The following is a 21,706-nucleotide window of genomic DNA, read 5'->3' as shown; positions in this document are numbered from 1 at the left end:
AAACTACTCGAGATTAATCTGTGTTTTAAATTTCAAAAGTTTATCTTAAGAGGAAACAGAAATATATATGTTAGAAAAACAGGGCGAATTGGTTCGTGTAAAGATACAATGGCATTGCTGGAACTTGGCCTGGCGCACTGCCGTGCGCTCAGATACTCTAGCAGCTAGGAGCCAGTAGGTATTAAAAAATATCACCATATTTGACTATTTGACTATTAAATATTTATTATTTAGGCACTAAAAAATACTACAAAAAATACTAAAAAATTAATAAAAACATTAGTCCAAAATATAAAAGTTACAAAATTGTATTTTATATACTTGTATATTTAATCAATAGTAGTAGGTACCTAACCTACCTAACTTAAAAGTTAAAAGTTTAGATACCATTCACGTCTCAGTAGTCTCACACACTTCTCATATTATATTAGATATAGAATAGTAAAATTATTAAATTCTGTTTATGTAGAATAATTGTTGAAGTTCTTTTCAAAATATTCAAGTAGGTAATAATAGGTACTTAACAGTGTACAGTTTTTAGCTCTAGGTATTAAGTATTATGTACAATACTACTATGTAGATAAGTTAGAAATAATTACATAACTACATGAGATAGAAGGTACATAATTCAAGTGTCTATAAAACCTTTGAAATCATATTATAAATATATAGGTTCTAGGTAAATATAAAAATTACCTTATTAACTTACAATTAATCAATAATTATAAATAAAAATTAATAACAACTAGATATTGTTCTGTGCTATCAGGTATTATTGATATATTTAGGTATTATAACCTACCTAAGATCATTAAAAATTAAAAAAATTTATATAGGCAGTTGTTGAATAAGAGACTTACATATTATTAGCTTCTATTTAGCTACCTATTAGCGCAGAACAATAATTATAATGCTATTAGGTATCTAGGTATATTCCAATCAACATATTTGGTTTGAAGATTAATATAATAATATATTAATACATTCAATCATATAAGTAATCCATGTTTTATTTTTCAAGTATTGGTTTAAGTTTAATGCAGGAATTCCTTACTTAAAAACCTAACATTTTAAAACAAAACTTTCTTCCATTTTTTTTTTATATACAAATTACAATCTAAACAATACTTTAGCACCAATCTAATAAAATAGTTTCTATTTCATTTTTTTGAACATACCTACCTATTTTAATACAATAAATTATCATACTTTTAAATTAAGAATAATAAATTATTATTCTACGCTGAAGCTAATAACTTCAAACTTCCCATTTTCCCATAGCATAAGTAATTTTATCCTGTATTAGAGCAAATTAACAATAATTAGAATTTACATTCATTTTTAATATTCTTACACACACTACAGACACACCCTCCAGAAAACCTAGATAACAATACTTATAATTCTAAAAAACATTGTTAAAGATTCAGAGTACCTATCTACCAATTTAATAATATCAAATACATATTTTACATACCTATATTAAGGTTTATATAGACAAATTATGAAATACTTTAGTATATATTTAGTTACCTATTTTATATTTAAATAATTATAATATGGCTTTACAACTTATGTAATAATAATCTATATACATTATAAATAGGAAAACTGTATAATTGAACAATTATTGAATTATACAATATTATATTCATAAAGTAATTTTAAGCCTATAACCATTATAGTATTATACACATGTTACATACAATATTAGTAGGTACCTAGGTATATGCAAAATGCTCAGGGTCGACTCAAGCGAAAATAGTGAACTAGGCAAAATTAAATTTTGCTATCCCTAACAATATTATATTATCAGTATTTTGAAAATGCCACCCTCTTACCAAAGTGATACCCTAGGCGTGGACCTATGATGCCTACCTCTTGAGCCGGGCCTGAAAATGCTGCATTAGTTATTTAATAAAAATTCTTAGACATATTTTTACTAGGCAGTAAGCACCATACTTACCAACTATTCTTAGTGTCAATTAACTAATTTAAACATATATGTTTTCATATTCTCTATCAAATTGTAATGCTTATATTTATATATTTTAGACAATTTATCTTTATGTATTTTATAGAAAGTAATGTTTTTCTAATAGGCATATGCCACATATAACGATTAGCAAATTTAATTGTAATTTATTATAGATTGAAAGTCTAATGAATTACTGATCTAAATTATTTACAAAAAAATCGTAAGCATTAATAAGGAAATTTTTCAAGTTCTTAAAAATACAATAAGTATAAATGATGTACCTATTATGTGTAGTAAAAAGAAAACATGATGTATATTACACAATATAAGCTTCTGACAAACAATACATTTTACTAGGCACTGTATACATTACTGTGGTAGTGCATAATAAAATGTATTGTTGGTAACAGTGATATTTGTGGGTTTAACTTATGACAATTTAAATTGATATACTATAGAAGGCAGGCAATGGAATACTTTATATACTCTTAAATACATTGTTATATACAATTATTTTGGTTACACTGAGGACTAAGAGACTAAACAGAGCCACACAAACGATTTTCGGAAGACTGACTATTGTACATTTGACTATCGAAATTGCACACAGTATAAATATAACGCCAAAGTTTAAACATATTCAATTATAAAAATATTTTAAATATACTGTTTGCAAAGTAAATACATAAAGTAACTTGTGAAATATTTAAATTGCTTAAAAATAACCATTTATTTATAATTTCAAGTTGAGTAACGCTAATAACAAATTTATACCTATATAAAAGGTTTTGTTTAGGCAAACAAATAATAATTATTAGTTATTAGTTTTTATTTACATCATACAAATTTATGCTATTTTGGAGTAAACTAAAATTAGTACTTTTAAATTAACTTATATTGATTTAAGTACAAAACAAATTGAAAATATTTCATTTTTTTGAAATATTAAAATGTATATAAATAACTGTGATACAAAAATATATTTAAAATTCTAAGATAAAATAAAATAATTTTAACAAACTATATTTATTATAAAACAATTTTTAAATTAATTTAAATTGTAGCATCAATAGATAAATATTTTTAAATTAAATTTAAATAAGTTATCATAAAAATACATATATCAATGTTTTAAATGTCTTTTTTATGATCCAAATAGTTAACTAAATACATATACAAATTTAAATTATAATTATGAGCTTAATAAATGTATAACTAATAATTATTATTTTTGTTTAATAACAGTAGATCATATTCTTTAATATGAATGCTTTTATTCACAAAATATTATAATAAATTAAATACACCTAGTAAAATAATTTGACTTCAATATTATTATATAGTGTAAAATGTAAAATGCCAAATTATTTTAATTTAATAAAGGCACAGTAATTTTATTTAATATTATTTTTTAAAAAATATATTAAAAAGCTTTACTTAAAGAAAAAAGATCTAAAATTGTTTAATTTGTATTTAAAAAAATAAATAGAAAATATAATGATTAACATTTTTTTAAATAATATAATAATATATGTAACTTTTAAACATACCATTACAGTCCAATTTCTTTTAAACATATTCATAATAATTAATCCTTTTTTGCTGGCTATTTAAAAAAAAAAATTATATGCACTTATAACAAACACTGGAGTAAAAGTTTTATAAATTAAAAACACGTTTTATAAAAAAAAATAAAATAACAAACCAAAACCAATACAAGTGTGTATATCGAACACAAGAACACAACTGTAGCGTTACTATCGGTATTGTACGACTACAGCGGACGGCAGGAACCCTTTGGACTCTTTTGCATGAAGCACTGTGGTTGGCTAAAAAATAAAAGGCTGTTTACCCTTTTTTTTCTTTACTGCACACTGTAAGTCTCTGCTCCCCAATGATATGCGATTCAGTCTGATAGTGCGCACTCGCTAACATATGCCCTGCCGGCAAAGACTATGCATAAAAAAAATATAAAAAACTATTTATACTATATTATATAGAGGAAGGGTTAACTTACCCTTTTTTACTGCATAGGAGCCATTTTGATTTTGTGCACCCTTTTTTGTACCTAGAATGAACTAATGCAGCTGGTTAAAAGGGTTGCAACCCCTTTTACTGTGATCACTGCTTAACCCCATAGGTGTTCCTACAAATAAATACTTATTATAATAAATTATGCTGTTAAAACAAATATTATTTAAAGACATTTTTTTTTTTACTTATTATTGATGAACCTCTTCTAACATAAAGGTTTCTTATGTAAAGTAAAGTTAGTCGTATGATTTAACCATTGTAATTATTATTTACATGATCTAAACTATATATTATCTTTATTTTTAAAAAGTACTGTAATAAACGCATTTTCAAAAATATTACCAAAATTAGTTGAAACTGTATCTAATTATTCTTTTTGTCATAGTAAGTAGTAGGCAATAAGTAATAACAATGCAATCTTTATAAAATAAAACCATATTTTTTTTTTTTAAACTATATTATAAAAATGATATCTATTTCTTATAAACTATTAAATATCAATTATATTAGATAAATTCAAAGGCATCATAATATGTGCAGTGAAAAAATTTTTATTTCAATAAAATATATAAAAAAAAGTATTGAATTATTTTCAAAATACATAATATTATGATGATCTACCTACCTGCGGTTAATAATAGTTTGTAAATTAAAGATAAGAAAACTAGTCAAAAAATTGACAAAACATTAGTTGTTGCAATAAATTGTAAAAAGTACATTGATACAATAAGGTAAACATAACATATTTTTTAAATTGGGTGTCCTGCAATAGTGCAATCCAACACAGTCAAATTTTTACTTAATAGTTAATTTATGACCCACTAAAGAAAAAAGGTTGAGCATCCCTGAGTTAAACATAATTGTTATGCCTATAAAAATTACAAGATTTTATTGATTTATAATACTTGCCTAAATTAAATTATCTTAACAAATTATTACTAATTAGGTGAGGTTTTGCCATTCCTCAGTCACATAAAATAGTTTGGTTAGTTTTATTTTTAAAGTACCTACTACAGACTACAGTAATGACTTAGGAATTAAATTAGATATTTTATAGTGTTGTAATTCAATCATTATTCAATATCAAAATTTTTATTAAGATTCATTACAAAGTTATCATGTTATATCTATACACTGTAATACTGTATAAAACATAACTAATTAAAAAGTGCATAATTAGAACAATTCTAAAAATGTAATAAACTTATGTTTTCAATAGACAAAAAATGATACTTTGTCATAAATCAATATTATATCTCATTCACTTCATGTCTTGTTTCTTCTTTTTAATTCTTACATCATGTAATAAAAAAAAATTATAAAAATGTAAATAAAATATTGTTGATAGTCAAGTTATCAATTCAAATATTATCAATAAAAACAAAATGATTTAATATAATATTCGTCTCTGAACGGAGATGGTTTGTCAGCCTAGGATAGGTATTTTATATTATATTTATATTGTTATTATTAATACGGTAGCCGTTAAATTGAATTTATATAATTTGCATATTAATATATTATCATATTTCAATTATCATATTATTTGATTATCATGATATACTTGAGAAGTTTCAAGTACTCACGAATAATATTTTTAAATTACAACAAAACAACAAAATCGTTATTCTTGGTTATTTAATTTGTAATTTCGTTCAAATAACTATAAAAAAACTGTGTTTATATATTTTTTAGATATTTTGATTACAGAATTGACTATATACGTGGAACCTTATTTTAAATGTTTAATCCTTAGCTATAAAAATGTAACATTTTATAAATTTTTAACGTTTAACTGACAGAAAAAAAATTTTTAAAAAACACACATCATTGTAAACATTCGTTGCTCTGCACAGAATCTAAAATTATACACGCATCATTATAATACTTTTGCAAACAATTTATAAATTTATAACTGAATTCAACTTCAATAAGTTAGTTAATAGTTCCAAAGTATATTTTATAATATTTAGCTGAATGCCTATTGCTAAATGCCTAAATGTTATGAATTCTACACTTCAAGTCTTCAAACTTATATTTCAAATAATTTGGTATTGTACGCCTATCCAAATTCATACCACAAAGTTAATAATAAATTATTATTTTTAATTTACTATACAATATAGATGAGCACTATAGCACCATTACATTTTTTAATTAGTTAATTATATATTGTTACATTACAATTGTATTGAACAAATAACATGGTAATAATATTATTCTACGGGTCCTATCACTGGATAGCTTTCCTACTCGCCATCTCTTGTCCGTCATATTTTGTTATCATATTTGCTTATTGTATTTTTTTTTTTATATACAGATTGTAAATTTTTACTATATATTTTAATAAAAAAAAAAAAAAATATATTATACAAGTTTACCTAGAACATAAATAATATTTCCTCTTCTTCTGGGTTAATAATATTTAACTAATATTATTATAATACCTACTCTTAATAAATTTAAATTTCAAAAATCTTTGTTTTTATAAAATAGTTAAATTTAGCATAAGTACTGAATACTGTACACAGTGTACACCTACAATATTCGGTTGATTATCAATAAAAATGATAATCAACACGTAATAAAAAAATTGCAAAATTCAAGGAATAATTTAGGTGCCTAATGTTATTATTTTATTAACTTGTGAATTGATTACTTAAATTCCTAGAAACGAATTAATATCTAAATTTAATCAATCTACAGCTGCTATTATACTACTCAACACATTATTATTAAATCATTTAGTTACAGACATAGATGTCTATATTTATTTATTATATTATATAGGTTCACCATTCACATAATATAATAGTACACGTATGTACCAACCAGGGACTGGAACCTCGTCGAAAAGAACCGATTTTGGAACCGGAACCCTTTGAATATTGGGAACCAAAACCTCACCGAAACCCTTATTTAAATTAATTTAAAAACCAGAACCTTACTGGAACTAATACTTTTACTTGACACATTTTTTTCCATAAGTAAAAACCAAATCAGGTAAAAATTTTTTTATTTTTTATGAACCGAAAAGAAACCGAGACCTAAATGTTAGTTTTTCTGGGAACCGAAACAGACATTTTAGTTTTACTAGGAACCATACGGGTATGTAATATAAAAAAGAACAATAATATTTCATAATATTATAATCCCATTTTATTTTATTTTCAAAATAACTTCATTTCATTCCATACGCTAGTAATTAGTATATATAATAATATACCTGGTGCCGCTTTTTTAGATATTGCGCGAGCATTTGATGGTGTCTGGCACGACAACCTACTGTTCAAATTAAAAACATTAAATATCCATTTAGCGATCTTCAATATAATTAAATCCTTCCTCTCTGATCGCTGTTTTTCAGTTAGCATAGACGACACCAGCTCAGTAACAAACAAATTAGCAGCCGGTGTTCCCCAAAGATCCAAAATAATTTCTCCCCTGCTTTTTAATTTATACATCGCGGACTTTCCCACTACATCTAACACACAAGTTCAGTGTGAGAGCCCACATTGTCACTGAAAATATATACAGAGCCACTTAAACAAAATAAAGTGCAAAAAAATAGAATATTATTTTAAACGCCTCCAAAAGTACTACAGTACTATTCACACTTCGTCGTCCCAAAACCTCACCCACTCTAGTACCTACTTAATGGTGACAACATATTGTGGTCACTAACCATAAAATATCTAGGCGTTATCCTAGATAAAAAATTAACTTGGAACCCACACATTTCTTTGAAACTACAACAAGGTTACCAACGTCTTAAAATTCTTTACCCCTTAATCAACCGTCAAACCGCCTTAAGCTGGAATTGCTCTCTGCTTCTTTACAAGTAAATTCTACGACCTTTAGTTCTCTATGCTGCCCCTATCTGGGAAAACTGTGCCAAAACCCACATATATAAGATCCAAGTTTTCCAAACTAAGAAATTACATACAAAATCTAACGCGCCTTGGTTCATCAGAAATGAAGCATTCCACACCGACTTCAAACTCCCATCAATCAAAGACTATATACAAAATCTCACGATCAATTTTTTGGCCAACTAAATAACGACAATAGCGCGAAACATTTCAAACTCAGCGATAAGCCTACCCTCCGGCGTCTCAAGCGTGGACGTCCTCATGATGCCCTATCTCAACTCCAATAATATTAATAAAAAATATATATATATATATAATATAGAGATAATTGTAATTAATTACGCTTATCAACTGTCTAAATGTTAAATATTGTTACTATTTTATCAATAAGTTAGATGACCTTGTATGTCAGGAATATTTTATAATAATAATAAAAAAAAAAAATCAACTGATACAATTAAAATTCTAAAAATTCCAATATGTAGTGAAGGAACTGGAGACCATTATGTCTATTTTATGTCTAACCGACAATTATTGTCACAGTATATACCTACTATTTTAATGTTGTTCCATTTTGTAGTTAAGTTTTGTAATTTAATTTGTTCGACCCATCTGGAAAACTATAAAATGCCATGTTAGTGACATACTTATTTAAATCCCACGTCATTTTTATTATAAAATTAAGCTATTTTTGCTCCCAACACATATAAAGTTTTATAATTTTTATAATTGCAATCGATTTTTTTGTTCAGTTAATAATCAGTAAAAACTTTTTTCCCCAACTAAAATTACGCAACTGAACTTATATATTACCATATTATGTCCATATATGTACCTAATCTGATAATAATAATGAAAATATCAATTATCAATCGACAATCAATATACAAAACAGACAACAATAATAAGAAAAAAAAGCCATGGTTGTCGGAGACTGAAAGTATTTTAAAGAACTTTAACCTTATAGAAACCTTGGGAAGTTTCCAAAGGATTTTTCTCAGCAAAATGTCAACAAATATCATAAATTTAAATAAAGACAATATATTTTCCAATAAACATGTCAACATAATATTATTTTGAAAGTTTTTATCAATGTTATGTGTATGTTCTGGATAATGCCATAGAACAATAATAATACTAATAATACTAGAGTACTATAGAAGCCAGTAGGTACCAAACTTGTTAGTTAATATCAGAGTATTAGGTATCTAAATATATTTATAGATAGAAGTGGTATTACTTTATGGGGGATCTTTCCATGGGGGTCATGACTCACGATATTATCAATAACTCGCACTATAAATAGTCACTAAGTCACGATAAAAAATATAAATTTAAGAATTTAGACATGGGGCCTATAAATAAAATACGTATTTTAATAGGTCATGATTTGAATTCATCAGAGTTTAGTACAGTCATTACGATATCTCAAGATTGTCTATAATTTATTATGTACCAAATAATTAAAATTAATTTAATGCACAACAGTATTAGGTAAATATAAATTACTTTAAAATCAATAAAATGTTATTACTTTTATAATTATTAAGTACTTATTTTGTTATTTGTTATCAACGTTATTGTTTAATGTCATAAATCATAACAAAATACTAATAATATATTATAATTACGGTACATTACGTTATCAAATTTTCAATGGAAATTAAAAATTATCTCAGTAGTTTATTTCAATTATTAAATATTTATTACTTACTAGTATTTAATTAAGATCAACATTTTCAATAGTCCTATAATACAGTTAAATAGGTATCTGTACAAATGGTCCTCGCTGTCCAAGTGGTTTCTCAAAAAAATTATAATTAAAAAATCTACAAGCTTACTTTAAATGTAAATTTTTAAGGGGTATGAATAATATTGAAAAATTCTATGAATATATATTTTTGTATTTCCAATAATATGGTTTATTGAGTGGTTTGAGAGTAAATACACCTATTATCAATATTGTAGAAGTCAGAAGATAATCTATGCTTGTTATAGGTTAATTTTCGATATTTTAATTATTAAATTCATTAATTTAAATTCAAAAAGTAAAATATCACAAGTTTTAGAGGTAAATATTGGACATTGAAAATTAAACATCTTATTGACTCCTATACAAGCCTAGATTATAAATTTCTTCTCTTCAATTATTTGTATAATAGGTGTTCATACAGTAATGTCACTCAATAAGGTATATTATTGGAAATACGAGCTAAATTTCACATTTTTAATTTAGTATGTGAAACGCTGTGTTACTGATATGCGTGTGCGCGTACGGGTGCGCTCAGCTATGTATTATATAAACAGTCACTTACTACTACACGTCTACGCACACATTTGTCATTTACACAAGCCACTAATAGAAAATTGCATATTTTTAACTCCTTAGAACCGGACTTATTCATACCCCCTTTAAATTATATATAGTCAGGAGTAATTTTAAGAAAGAGGGTAAGTGGATTTCGCTCTGCTGTACAGTAGATATTATATTTAGACCTATCGTTATTACTTATTACTTATTTCTTATTAGTCATTATTAATATTATAAAATGACAAAAAATAACTAAAATCGTTATTCTTGGTTACTTAATATGTAGGTAATTTCGACATTTCATCGAATGTTGAGGTTTTTTTATTTTTGAGTTAAAGAATAACTTACTTACATGGAACCTTCTTTTAAATTTTCAATTCTTAGCAATAAAAGTTGAACAAAAATTATTTACGGTTATTTATTTTGTCAAAAACCGATTTTGTGTAAAAATCTCGTTTTCTTAATTTTTTATTTATTTTTCTCGGCGCTTTTGACAAATACCGGTGAATTTTACATTTCGACCTCCTCGATGCACCAACGAGATTCACCCTCCTATCGAACACAAACAGAATACTTATCGTGTACAGCACAAAAAAAACGCATCATTAATAATCAATACATTAATCTCTCTGCTCAGAATCTAATATAACAATCGAATATATTTTTTATAACAATAAATATTTATATCTAATTAATTTAATGTAAAACATCTTATATTCTTATGAAACCACAAAAATCCATTTTGATTTTAATGATAAATTACTAATCACCTACCTACCATGCAAAACTCATTCATAATGTTCATAGTTTCATACAAAACTACTTAAGACTTTCAGAAACAACCAACATCGTGGTAGTTACCTATTTCACATATTTCACCAAAATAACCTGTTGTACATTAAATTAATACGTTTTGAAAAACTGTCGAGCTAATCAAGCAAACGCAATTCATATTTCGTTATCAGTGAAAGCTGAGCCTTTTAAAGCAGCATAATATATTATTATGTATAATACTATAATGTATATTAGGTATATACTATACTATATAGTAGGTTATCTTAATATTATATTAAATTCCAAGGTCAGAAATAGTTGTTTCCAAAACATAAAAATGTCAATACTCATTTGTAGTCAATATGAAGGTAAAACATAAATAATATTCAAGGGCATAAACCTTTTACAACTTAAGTGTCTAATAATTCATAATATATAGTGGAGAATAGAATAGTACATCAGTAAGACTGTAGTTCAAAAATGTACCAATTAAAGAGTACTATGCCTCTGTGGATTTTACAATATAACAACTAATATGGGAATAATTAATAATTATTCATGAAAAACTAATTACTATTAAAAATTAAATTACTTCCTATCTATATAGGAATGGCTCCTACCGTTTTTGAAATTATTAAGATTAATAATTTATAGTGTTCATGGTATCTATTCTGAATAAGGGTGCCCGTGAATATTGAGTATGCCAGTAGCCAGTGTGAAATATAGAAGATACAGTTTCTTCGGTTATTTTATTCTTGATTACCGCGGTGTACTTCTTAAATTCATGAGATCAGTATATTACTAGTTCATCTTTTTCTTTTTCATCACATGTGGTATGTACCTAAAAAATAGTCATATTTTTATCTAATAGGTTTGAATATTTAGCCCACTATACATACCAATTTAATATTAATTTCCACCTATATTACAATACCAATACATCTGAAAAGTAAACTGATAATTAAATGAAACATTTAGCTATTAACACATTATCCATTCTTTAGATCCTACTTATTGTGTTGTTGAAATGCATTCAATAGGCCACAAAATAAACAGTTATATATTCACATTGTCCGGTAAGAATTCTATTCAAAGAAAAATAAATGTTATTATATCTAAACAAAATGACGATAAAAAAAAGTACAAGAGTTCAATGCTCTTATCTATCATTATGTTTGCACAATAATAAACTTTTTCAAAAAACATCAGGTCTAAACTCTAAAGTTCGCCAATATGGCCTATTCAAATAACTTAATCAGTCCAATTTGTAAAATATATGATTTCTGATATTAATTTATAAGGATGATTGTATAAATTATAATTTAAAAAAAATACATTTATAAGTGTAAAATATTCTATAAATATTTGTTTATTGGTTGGTTATAATAAAAAAAATATTTGACAATATATTATACAATACAATATTTCTTTCAAAATTATTTTACTTGGTAGCCAAAGGGAACGTAAATTGGTATAAAAAGCTATACGTTTATTATTGCTCATAGAAATTTTTACAAATAATTAATAAACATAAATAAAGATACCACACAGCCAATTAAATATTAAACAAATTACAAAACACTTAATTGTTAGGTACGTACTATTTTTTTCGTTCAAGTCATGGATTTTTGTATAAATATCTAACTAGGTACTGTTTCTAAATGGAACAGTAGAAAGTGCAAATCATAACAAGTATAAAGCAAAAACATTAAAAATAAAGAAAATATAATTTTCTTTTAAAATTAAATTTGTATATAATAGTAGAAAAATATAAACATGAATCAAGGGGGTTTGAAAATTAAATCATACATCATCGATTAGCAATAGCTGATAATCAAAAAAATTTAATTTATAGACAATATTCAATAGATTCACTATGTTTTATAACAATTTTAAGGGTATGAAGATAATTTTATTAGGTAGTAATAATATCTGGGACTTGTATACAACAATAATAATGTTAAACAAATCTATAGTTCCCAAGCAGCGGATCAAAATCTTATAAGAAATAAAATATAATAAAAGATAATGAAATAATTGTTTGGTATTCCATTAAAAAATAAATAAAAATAAAATAATATAATATATACCTAATATATTTCTCCCAAAATTATAAACATTAATTTTATTGGGTGTAATTGAGATTTGGTTATTTTAATGTAATATATTAAATGCCATATCATATAGTTTTTAGTTGTTCTTGAAAATCTGAATTTTGAATTTTTTTCTTCTATTTTTGAAGCACATTAATCGTTTTTGTAATTCATGTTCAGTATCCATGGGCAACCAAATGATCGCCAAGCTTTTCAACAACAGAGGCAGCTTGTTGTGGTTGAATGGGGTCTTCATATAATGAAACAACAACGGCTTGTTGGGTCTTCACACAGTGTGCACCTACTTTACCCAGCTTTGCTCTAATGACTTTATCAGTACCAGACAAATAAATGTACCTACTGCCAGCTAACGTTACACCTGAAGCAGCCAAAACATTTTGGTTTTCAAAACCAGCAATTAGTCTGCTGAGTTCTTCCTTGGTAACATTAAATCCATCTGAAGTGGCCCATACAGTGCCGTCATGACCTGAGATAGCGGCTTTGGTAACGCATCGAGATGCTATAAGATGTTTGTCAACATAATCTTGCCAAGAAGACATATTTGATGTTGTGTTTAATGTGCGTTAAAATTAAGTCTTGAAAAAAGGTAGGTATAACTTAGTACATTAAACTAAGTTGATGACTTGATATATTTTCTTTACAGCAAATTTCTTTAGGATGCTTGAAATATCTGTAAAAATAAAAATCATAAATAGTTTTGGCATCTAATTTATACTACAAACTTTTGTATTAAACGAAAACGTAATTGGAGATTTAATTGATACAAAAAAATAATAATGTGATTAAATAACCAGTTATAACCACTTAGATAAAACTTTTAAGTCTTCAAAATTATTTTAAAACAAAGACAATATGAAAATTAGTTTTTAAGAAAATAGTATTAGCCTACTAATTTTTAATATACCCTAACACAAAACAATTAAAAATTAGTTTAACATCTATCAACTAAAATTAAACACAGAGTAATTTATAACAATTAATTAGACAAGTATGAGCCCGAGTATGAGTTGTAAAAATAAATACTCAATTTACTATTACCTTTAAGCTATATTATTATAATATTAATAAATCAATATTCAACAAACATAGTTCTAGTTGGGGCAGTTGGGTTATTTATAATATTGAATTGCATTAGATTTTACTAATTAATATCTCATATATTTTAGTTATTTATCAAAAATGATGATAAAAAATACTAAATTGCGTATACATAATATATACAGTATATAGCAAGGCTGGGCATTAACAAGTTAAAAAGTTAAAGTTAAGTTAAAAAGTTTATTTTATTTTAACTTTATAACTTCACTAGTTACTTTTGGCTTTTCATTAACTTGACTGTTAACTTACTAAACTTCTTTTTTAATTAACTTGAGTGAAATTAACGAATTAATTTTTCATTTTATGAAGTTAAATTAATTTATTTTGTTTTTAATTTAATTATATTTCACTATTTCAGTCTATTTCTTTTTCGTGTCAAAAAATATGAATCGTAAATTTTTTAAAGTTAAAAATGTATATCATTCAAATTTAACTTATATGAAAATACTGTACAAAGTGTAAACACTATAGTCTGTTAGTCTATAATTTAGTTTTGGGTTGGAAAAAAATTAAGTACGCTAGCGTTGTATAAACAAATAAATTTTTTTTAACTTAATAAAAAGTTAACAAAAACTGTGTATTAACTTTTAACTCAACTGTGTTAACCCATAGTTAAGTTAACTTTTAACTTTTTGTTATCGGTACATATTAACTTAACTTAACTGAGTTAAAAAAAATCATTAACTTGCCTAGCCTTGGTATATAGTATACATTTAATTGTAACTTTGTTTTATTATTTATTAGGTTAGGCACATAAGATGATAATAACTAGAATAGCATAAGTATATTTAAAAAAAAAACAATGCTTTAATTAAATAAAGACAGACATTTATTTATATTCTAAACATGTAGCTTAATATTCTACATATTATTAAATGAGTAGTAACACTATTTAAAAATATAGAACCAAAAATTAATTGTTATTCTAATTATAAAAAAAATTCATTATACTGGTGGGATCATTTCTGTTATCTGTCAATCACTTTTATCAGGTCAATTATTACCCAGTATAGCAAGCAAAGGATGCCACAGGGTATCTATATTATGTATTTTTTTTTTAGTCCTTATAGTGATGCTCACTTTGATAGTTTAAATCTAAAACATATCTCGACTTGTTATACAAATCTACTTTGAATTATCTTGTCATAGATTAAAGAATATACAGACCCCATAGGATTGAAGAAATGTTGAAGAAAAAATGTTATGAAAATCGTGAGTGGGATGATAACATAAAATATCCAAATATTGATACTTAATCAAATTCTGTTTCCCAAATATTTATAAACTTCCTGTATAATTATCTGCATTTCAGTACTAAGTAGTAAATAATAAATAAATGATTATAAATTATAAAAGTACTATAATCAACAGATAATACAATTAGTTTGAATATATAAACATATACCTACACAAAATAAAAATAATATAATAACAAATGTTTTCACGGAAACAAAATTTAAATTAATCAAAATTCTGTAGTTAGATTAGGTAAGGTTAGATTTAAAGAAGGTATATGGTACAGAACAAAAAGAAAAGCAGATAACCGAGAAGTTTGAAAGGATTAGTTGAGGCAGCAAAAGGCCACATGATTGTGTCCATCTCTATTTATTTTAAATACACAAATAGATTTAACTATTTAAGTACCTTAAAAAACTCACCAACAATAAATTAACCGATTTTTTAATGTATTATCAAAATTATATTTTAACAATTAAAATATAATCCATGCTCACTACCTACATTAAATTAAAATTTAATATAAATTGACTAAAGAAAATACAGATTATATTGCATAATATATTATCACATTATTTAAGCCTCTAGCATTTATCAATTCTTGGAACCTGGGGATAAATTGGAAATTAATGGCTGACCAGTAAAACCTGTTAGGTATTTGTTTTTACCTATTATAGTATTTTAACAGAGGTATAAAAAGATAATATGACTTATATGTAATATCAAATTTGTATTTCTGGTACATATTGATGATTTTAGAAGAACATGTAAAATGATTGAGCGTAAATACCTAATAAGTTTATTTTGAACATAATTAATTATACATTATAAATTATAAATTTTAATAAAACTTAATCATTATTGCTACTATCTGACCAGTATTTAATAATTTGTTAAGAAAAAGTTAATAACATACCTGTATTGGTCTTCATTAAAAAAATATATTTTAAAGTAAAAAAAATTTTCATTTGCATTTAATTTTTAGATTAAATAAATTATCAAATACCTAACTATTTAAATTTATAATTTTTATAAAAAAATCGATAATTTTGATACTATTAACATAATATTAAACCTATAAGTACATGAGGTGACTTTGAGTATTGATACCAAATGAAAAATGTGTCGGCAACAACCCTAATTGAAATTAGTTTAAAATATTTTAAATTTAATGCAGTTATAAAATAAATGTTTTATAGCCTTACAGTTGATTTTTAAGAATAAGCTAAGTAGGTACAAATATTATATTTTTAGGGGGAAAAAAAGTCTGCCTAGGAATTCACTTACATACATTAAAATCACGATTAAAGATTAACATTTATACATGTATATTTATTTTATTCGGGTATTTATTTAATTTTTATCAAAACGAAATGCATTAATATTTTTTCTGTAAGTAATAGGTAAGTAAAAAATTATTCAAATATAACTTAGTACGCAAAATTACATATAATTCAATTTAAATATATTAAGAATACCAGTCAAAAAGCTAACAAGACATACATAAATTACCTAATGAAAATTATGATTGAATTGTGCATTAAGTACAAAAGTGAATTTTCTAAAATTTGAATTAAGTCAGAATACGTAGTAACATCAAAATAATTACCCAATTTATATCTTCAAAATTGTATTTATGACACATATGATTATTTAAAATAAATTTTAGATCACAAATTACAGAATAAAAACCATTATAAAACAATAAATGTTATTTGGATGATGTCTCATAGTCATTCAACTAGTCACTACAGAGGGCACAAGGAATTTAGCATGACCAGATGCTTACAGCGTGACTTGGGGGGAATATGACATCATAGATGAGGTCATTGGATTGGAAAAAACACTACATAGATAAATAGTTTCTACTAAAGTATTACGTATTTTAAACAAATCAATGAAAACAAAAATAAAGGATGTCTTAAGAAAATATTTATTTAATATTTTATATGTAAAACATTTTTTATAAAATGTTGTAAATGAAATGAAACACTAATTAGGAGTCACTACTATGCAATGCAATCATAATTATACTGAAAACTAATTTTATGAAAAAGTACATACCAGTAGGATATGATAAATACAGGTTGGATGTAGGTAGAGCTGTTGCGACAAAAATATTTTCTTTTGTCCCGAAATATAAATGCATTTTTTTGATAAAATATAAGTAGGTATATGAAATTATTTATTTTTTTACTATTTTAGCTACTAAGTATACCTATACTATATTTTATTTTAAAATATTCTACATTGATATCATAGCATAAGCAATAATAACTACTAATCAATAAATTAGGAAAATAATTAACTACGAATACTAGGTACCACAATTCGACCAAGAGGTTTAAAGTTTAACCTAAGTATGACAAATCTATAAGGAATTTAATAGTTAAGATATTGCCAATTATCTCAACAGCAATAACTAATAATAGTTAATGTTTAATAATTAACGTAAATTATAAATAGGTGGGTGTTTAATTAGATAACTTAATAGAAAATCATGGAAACCTTGAAAAGGCTAATATCAAATACCAATATAAATTAAATAACAATAAATTCAATATTTTGTAAAAACTTAGAACTTGTACCTAGATACCTTCCTATAATTACACTTTATAAATTATAAGAATTATAAATGTTTAACTTCATTATTTATAACACAAAATATTATAAAAATAACAATTAGGAATACCAAATACATTACAAATAATTTGAATTAGGTCAATAACATTTTAAAATACTAACAAATAATGTTTTGCTACTTTGCCAAAAATAAAAAGTAACAGTAGACTTACGAGCATATACAGTTTCGGTAAAACCTATTATATTGGTAGGTGCCAAAAATGTCAATGCTTTAGATGTAGGTACCTATTTATTGTAAATATAATTTATAGAATTCATAAGAGAACATGGATGGAAAAAAACTGATGAATAAATTCAAATGTCAGGTAAATCAATATAACAACTAATGTAAGAGGAGATTGGGTAGGATGAAAGTCATAAATAATTGTTTAGAGTATCGTAAAAACTAGAAATACACAACATTACAGATGTGTATAATAATTGTACTTGTTGTATATGAAGAGAACAGTTCTCTATAGTATTCTAGAACCTACTCAATTGACATGGTGGCCGGTAGAAATCTCTAATAGGGAAATCGCGAGAACGATTAAAATCGAAATTCGTCGCCAAGACGCTCGTCAAACACCGGGAAACAAATTTACCAGCCTTATATGGGTACAACGGTTGGTAAGTAGTCTGGTCGAGCGTATTATTATTATACTGGTTGACCTGAATCTAAACAAATATATGACGACGGCGGTGGTGGTGATATTATTTATAACGTAGTCTGCGTGTCGCGACGGAAAAAAGGGAATGATGCCTACTCCGAGCGGGGGTAATAAATGACGATACCTTAGAATAGTAATAGAAAGACAAAAAATAAAAATAAAAACAAACAGCAAACGACGAATAAATTGCGTCACGGGTTTTTGAGACATATTATGCATCGTTAATATGATACGCCGCGCAATTCGAATAATAAAATAGGTAGCGCTTAATGGGGAAAAAAAATCTAAAGGAAAATCGTTTTACCAGTGGTGTCGTCTGCTCGTACTTGCCGGCGGTTCTTCGCTGTAGTGGTTACCGTCGTCCGGGTGTGCGCACGATCGATTCCAGTCGGCTTTGCGGTATCTGCTCACTCACTGCTGTAGTTGCCCGGGGTGAGTAATAACGTTGTGCTGCAGTTGCGACGAGTGACGACGACGACGACGATTGCGACGGCGAACCGCGGTGTTACTGCGTTAGCACATGGCGGCACGGCGAGGCGGTGGGAGCTGACAGTGGTAGTGGTATAGTACCTATAGTGGTCGCGACTCGCGAGACGAGCTGCTGGTAATCTGGTATAAATGTATAATGATATTATTCCGGCGGAACGCTCGTCACGTTGATGTTTTGCTGTCGGTTGCGACTTAGCGTACTTGCATCGCTTCGACGACGGACCGATTGATCGGAACCCGGCGAAAAAGTGAAATCCCGGCGGAGGAGGAAAACGGAACGAGAAAATAATTTTTGATCGCCGATCGAAGTAGCCGGCAATCGGCAGACCGCCGGGCCCGGGGCAGGAATGCAGGATGAGATATGTGACATGTCACATGTGTATTAATGTATTATTATGTATTGGAAACGCGAAGGGAATATCAAGTGACAATTGCCCAATAATGGCGTGACTGCATGAGATGATAATAATTACTATTATGTATATATATATTATATTATTATTATTAATATAACGGCAGTATCGGCGATGTGTACACTGTCGTGCTCATGCGCTCCAATGCTCCATTAGTCCATTATTCGTTCGTCCCGCGTCCGTTCACGACTCGACGGAAGGATGTTGGCAACGATAGCCGCTGTGGTTTGATAACCACTGGCACCGGCGGTGTGGGCGGGCGGCGCGGATGGCGGGCAGCTGTCTTTCTGTCCCCCGTCTCGCCTCGCCGCCTGGCCATAGACCGCTACTGAATACTGATGACTCGGCGCCGAGTGCAAAAGGCGCATCACAATTATTCACGATTATTTAATAATATAATATTATGTTTATCAGATTTTATTCATGTCCTAGGCCTTAGCTACGACCTACAAGGTTGCGATGACGGTCATGCTGCCTATATACGTAGTTTTCTTTTTTCAATTTAACTTTTTAATTTTTAAATACTTCTTCCCAATGTTGCAAATAATCAGTGCTATGCCAGAAAATTTCAATGGGGGGGGGGGGGTGTTAGAACTTTAGAAGTAATAATACATTTAAATGAATTTTCGTGGTAATAACTAATATGTACCAAAAACACAAATAAAGGGCTTTATGTTTCAAGCTATCCAAAATCGTTTCTAGCTTAAAAGCTCATAATTGCGTACATTTGTGATTGTAACATTTATGTATACTGAGTTTTACAATTAAATTAACATCATAAAATTGAAAAAATTATCGCAATTTTTAAAAATAAACAAAAAAAAACGGGTAAGTGGCAATCACTCTGCTGACTGTGAGTGGAGACGGTCGTCAGCCTAGGATGTTTTATACACGGTTATCTACTAGATAACCGTGGTTTTATATCATATTTATATTGTTATTAATACGGTAGAATTATTATTATTTTTTTATTATTATATACTTTGTACATAATAATTCACTTTAGAAGTTTCAAGTACCAACGAATAATATTTCTTAAATATAACACAGAACTGCAATTTTTCTTCTTCGTTTGAATATCTAATTTCGACCAAATTTGATAGCTATAAAAAAAACTGTGATTTAATATTTGTAATATTTTTTTGATTACAGAATAATCTACTTTGGTACATGGAACCTTGTTTTAAATTTAACCGTCTACGGTTAAACTTCGATTAAGCTTAATCAGCTGATAACAGATATTTATCCGGGCAAATTCGGTCGATTAAACTTCGGTTAACTTTAATCAGAGATGGTACAACTGGCCCTTAGCTGTAAAAGTTGAACATTTTATATATTTTTAACTACAAAATTATTTTTTAATTTTCAATTTGATAAATTTTATCAAAATTTGAACTTTTAATCCTTATAAAAAAAAATTGTGCCTATGTATTTTGAATATTTTTCAACTGCTTTTGTAACAAATAACAATATATCAGGAACTTGTATTTTCACGCTTTTTTTCCCAACAAATATTTTTTATTTGTGACATTTATAGAAAAAACTAAAATAATTGAAAATGTCGTAAACAGCTCAAATCGAGTCAAAACATATTGATTATAGAAGTTGATAAAATCTTGAAATGATTTTATTTTATTATGTTTATAAGGTGTACATTTCAAGTTTCTATGGTTATTCGTTTTTGAATTACCTACAACAACATAAGAAAATCGCAACATGGGAAATCTAGTAAACATCCAATCTTGTAAAAATTTAATTTGACTTCGGGTAGACATTTTTTAGACATTGAATATAGTATAATATTATTTGTAGAATTGTTGCATTTGAAGAACTATAAATACTTGTTAATATTTCGAGTATAATGAAGGTTGAAATGGAGGTGTATAGTATAAGCTGATGACAGGGTAATAATATAGTGGTTGAATGTTATGGGAAATTCAAAAAAGGCGCGGAAAAAGAATTGTGACGTCATACGTATGCCACTCGACAAAAAGCTTCATAGACCCGTACAATGTACGACGCATAATATTATAAAACGTGCAGATGCGACCGACTATTCGCGTAATATATTCAGGGCCGGTTTTAGTGGGGGGGGGG

The 21,706-nt window shown here is 26.8% G+C and overlaps 1 protein-coding gene and 1 long non-coding RNA gene across 4 annotated transcripts in view; both read right to left on the bottom strand.

The window, feature by feature from the left end:
- The window catches only part of LOC107883077, an 82,126-nt gene extending 77,705 nt beyond the window's left edge, over positions 1 to 4,421 (bottom strand). The window contains exons 1-3 of one of the 2 annotated variants that reach the window (XR_003839033.1): positions 4,198 to 4,421; positions 3,996 to 4,124; positions 3,529 to 3,931 (exon numbers count right to left, since the gene is read on the bottom strand). This is a non-coding gene — a long non-coding RNA (uncharacterized LOC107883077). The other variant, XR_003839032.1, reaches the window with a different exon arrangement.
- A 7,884-nt stretch (positions 4,422 to 12,305) lies between these two features.
- LOC100160884 (profilin) lies at positions 12,306 to 19,513 on the bottom strand. 2 transcript variants are annotated; one of them, XM_008182239.3, is made up of 2 exons: positions 19,012 to 19,513; positions 12,306 to 13,753 (listed from the first exon to the last, which is right to left on the bottom strand). In XM_008182239.3, the coding sequence occupies exon 2, from the start codon at positions 13,620 to 13,622 to the stop codon at positions 13,239 to 13,241; it is 384 nt and encodes a 127-aa protein (XP_008180461.1). In that variant the 5' UTR covers positions 13,623 to 13,753; positions 19,012 to 19,513; the 3' UTR covers positions 12,306 to 13,238. The 2 variants fall into 2 exon arrangements, with proteins under 2 accessions (XP_008180461.1, XP_016657962.1); XM_016802473.1 differs by lacking the exon at positions 19,012 to 19,513 and adding an exon at positions 17,027 to 17,162.
- Positions 19,514 to 21,706: the final 2,193 nt, after the last annotated feature.

The sequence above is a fragment of the Acyrthosiphon pisum genome, chromosome A1 (assembly GCF_005508785.2).
Source record: "Acyrthosiphon pisum isolate AL4f chromosome A1, pea_aphid_22Mar2018_4r6ur, whole genome shotgun sequence".
In the NCBI taxonomy this organism is placed as follows: Eukaryota; Metazoa; Arthropoda; class Insecta; order Hemiptera; family Aphididae; genus Acyrthosiphon; species Acyrthosiphon pisum.
Note: the sequence above shows the minus strand (reverse complement) of the source record. Positions and strands in the feature narration are given on the sequence as shown.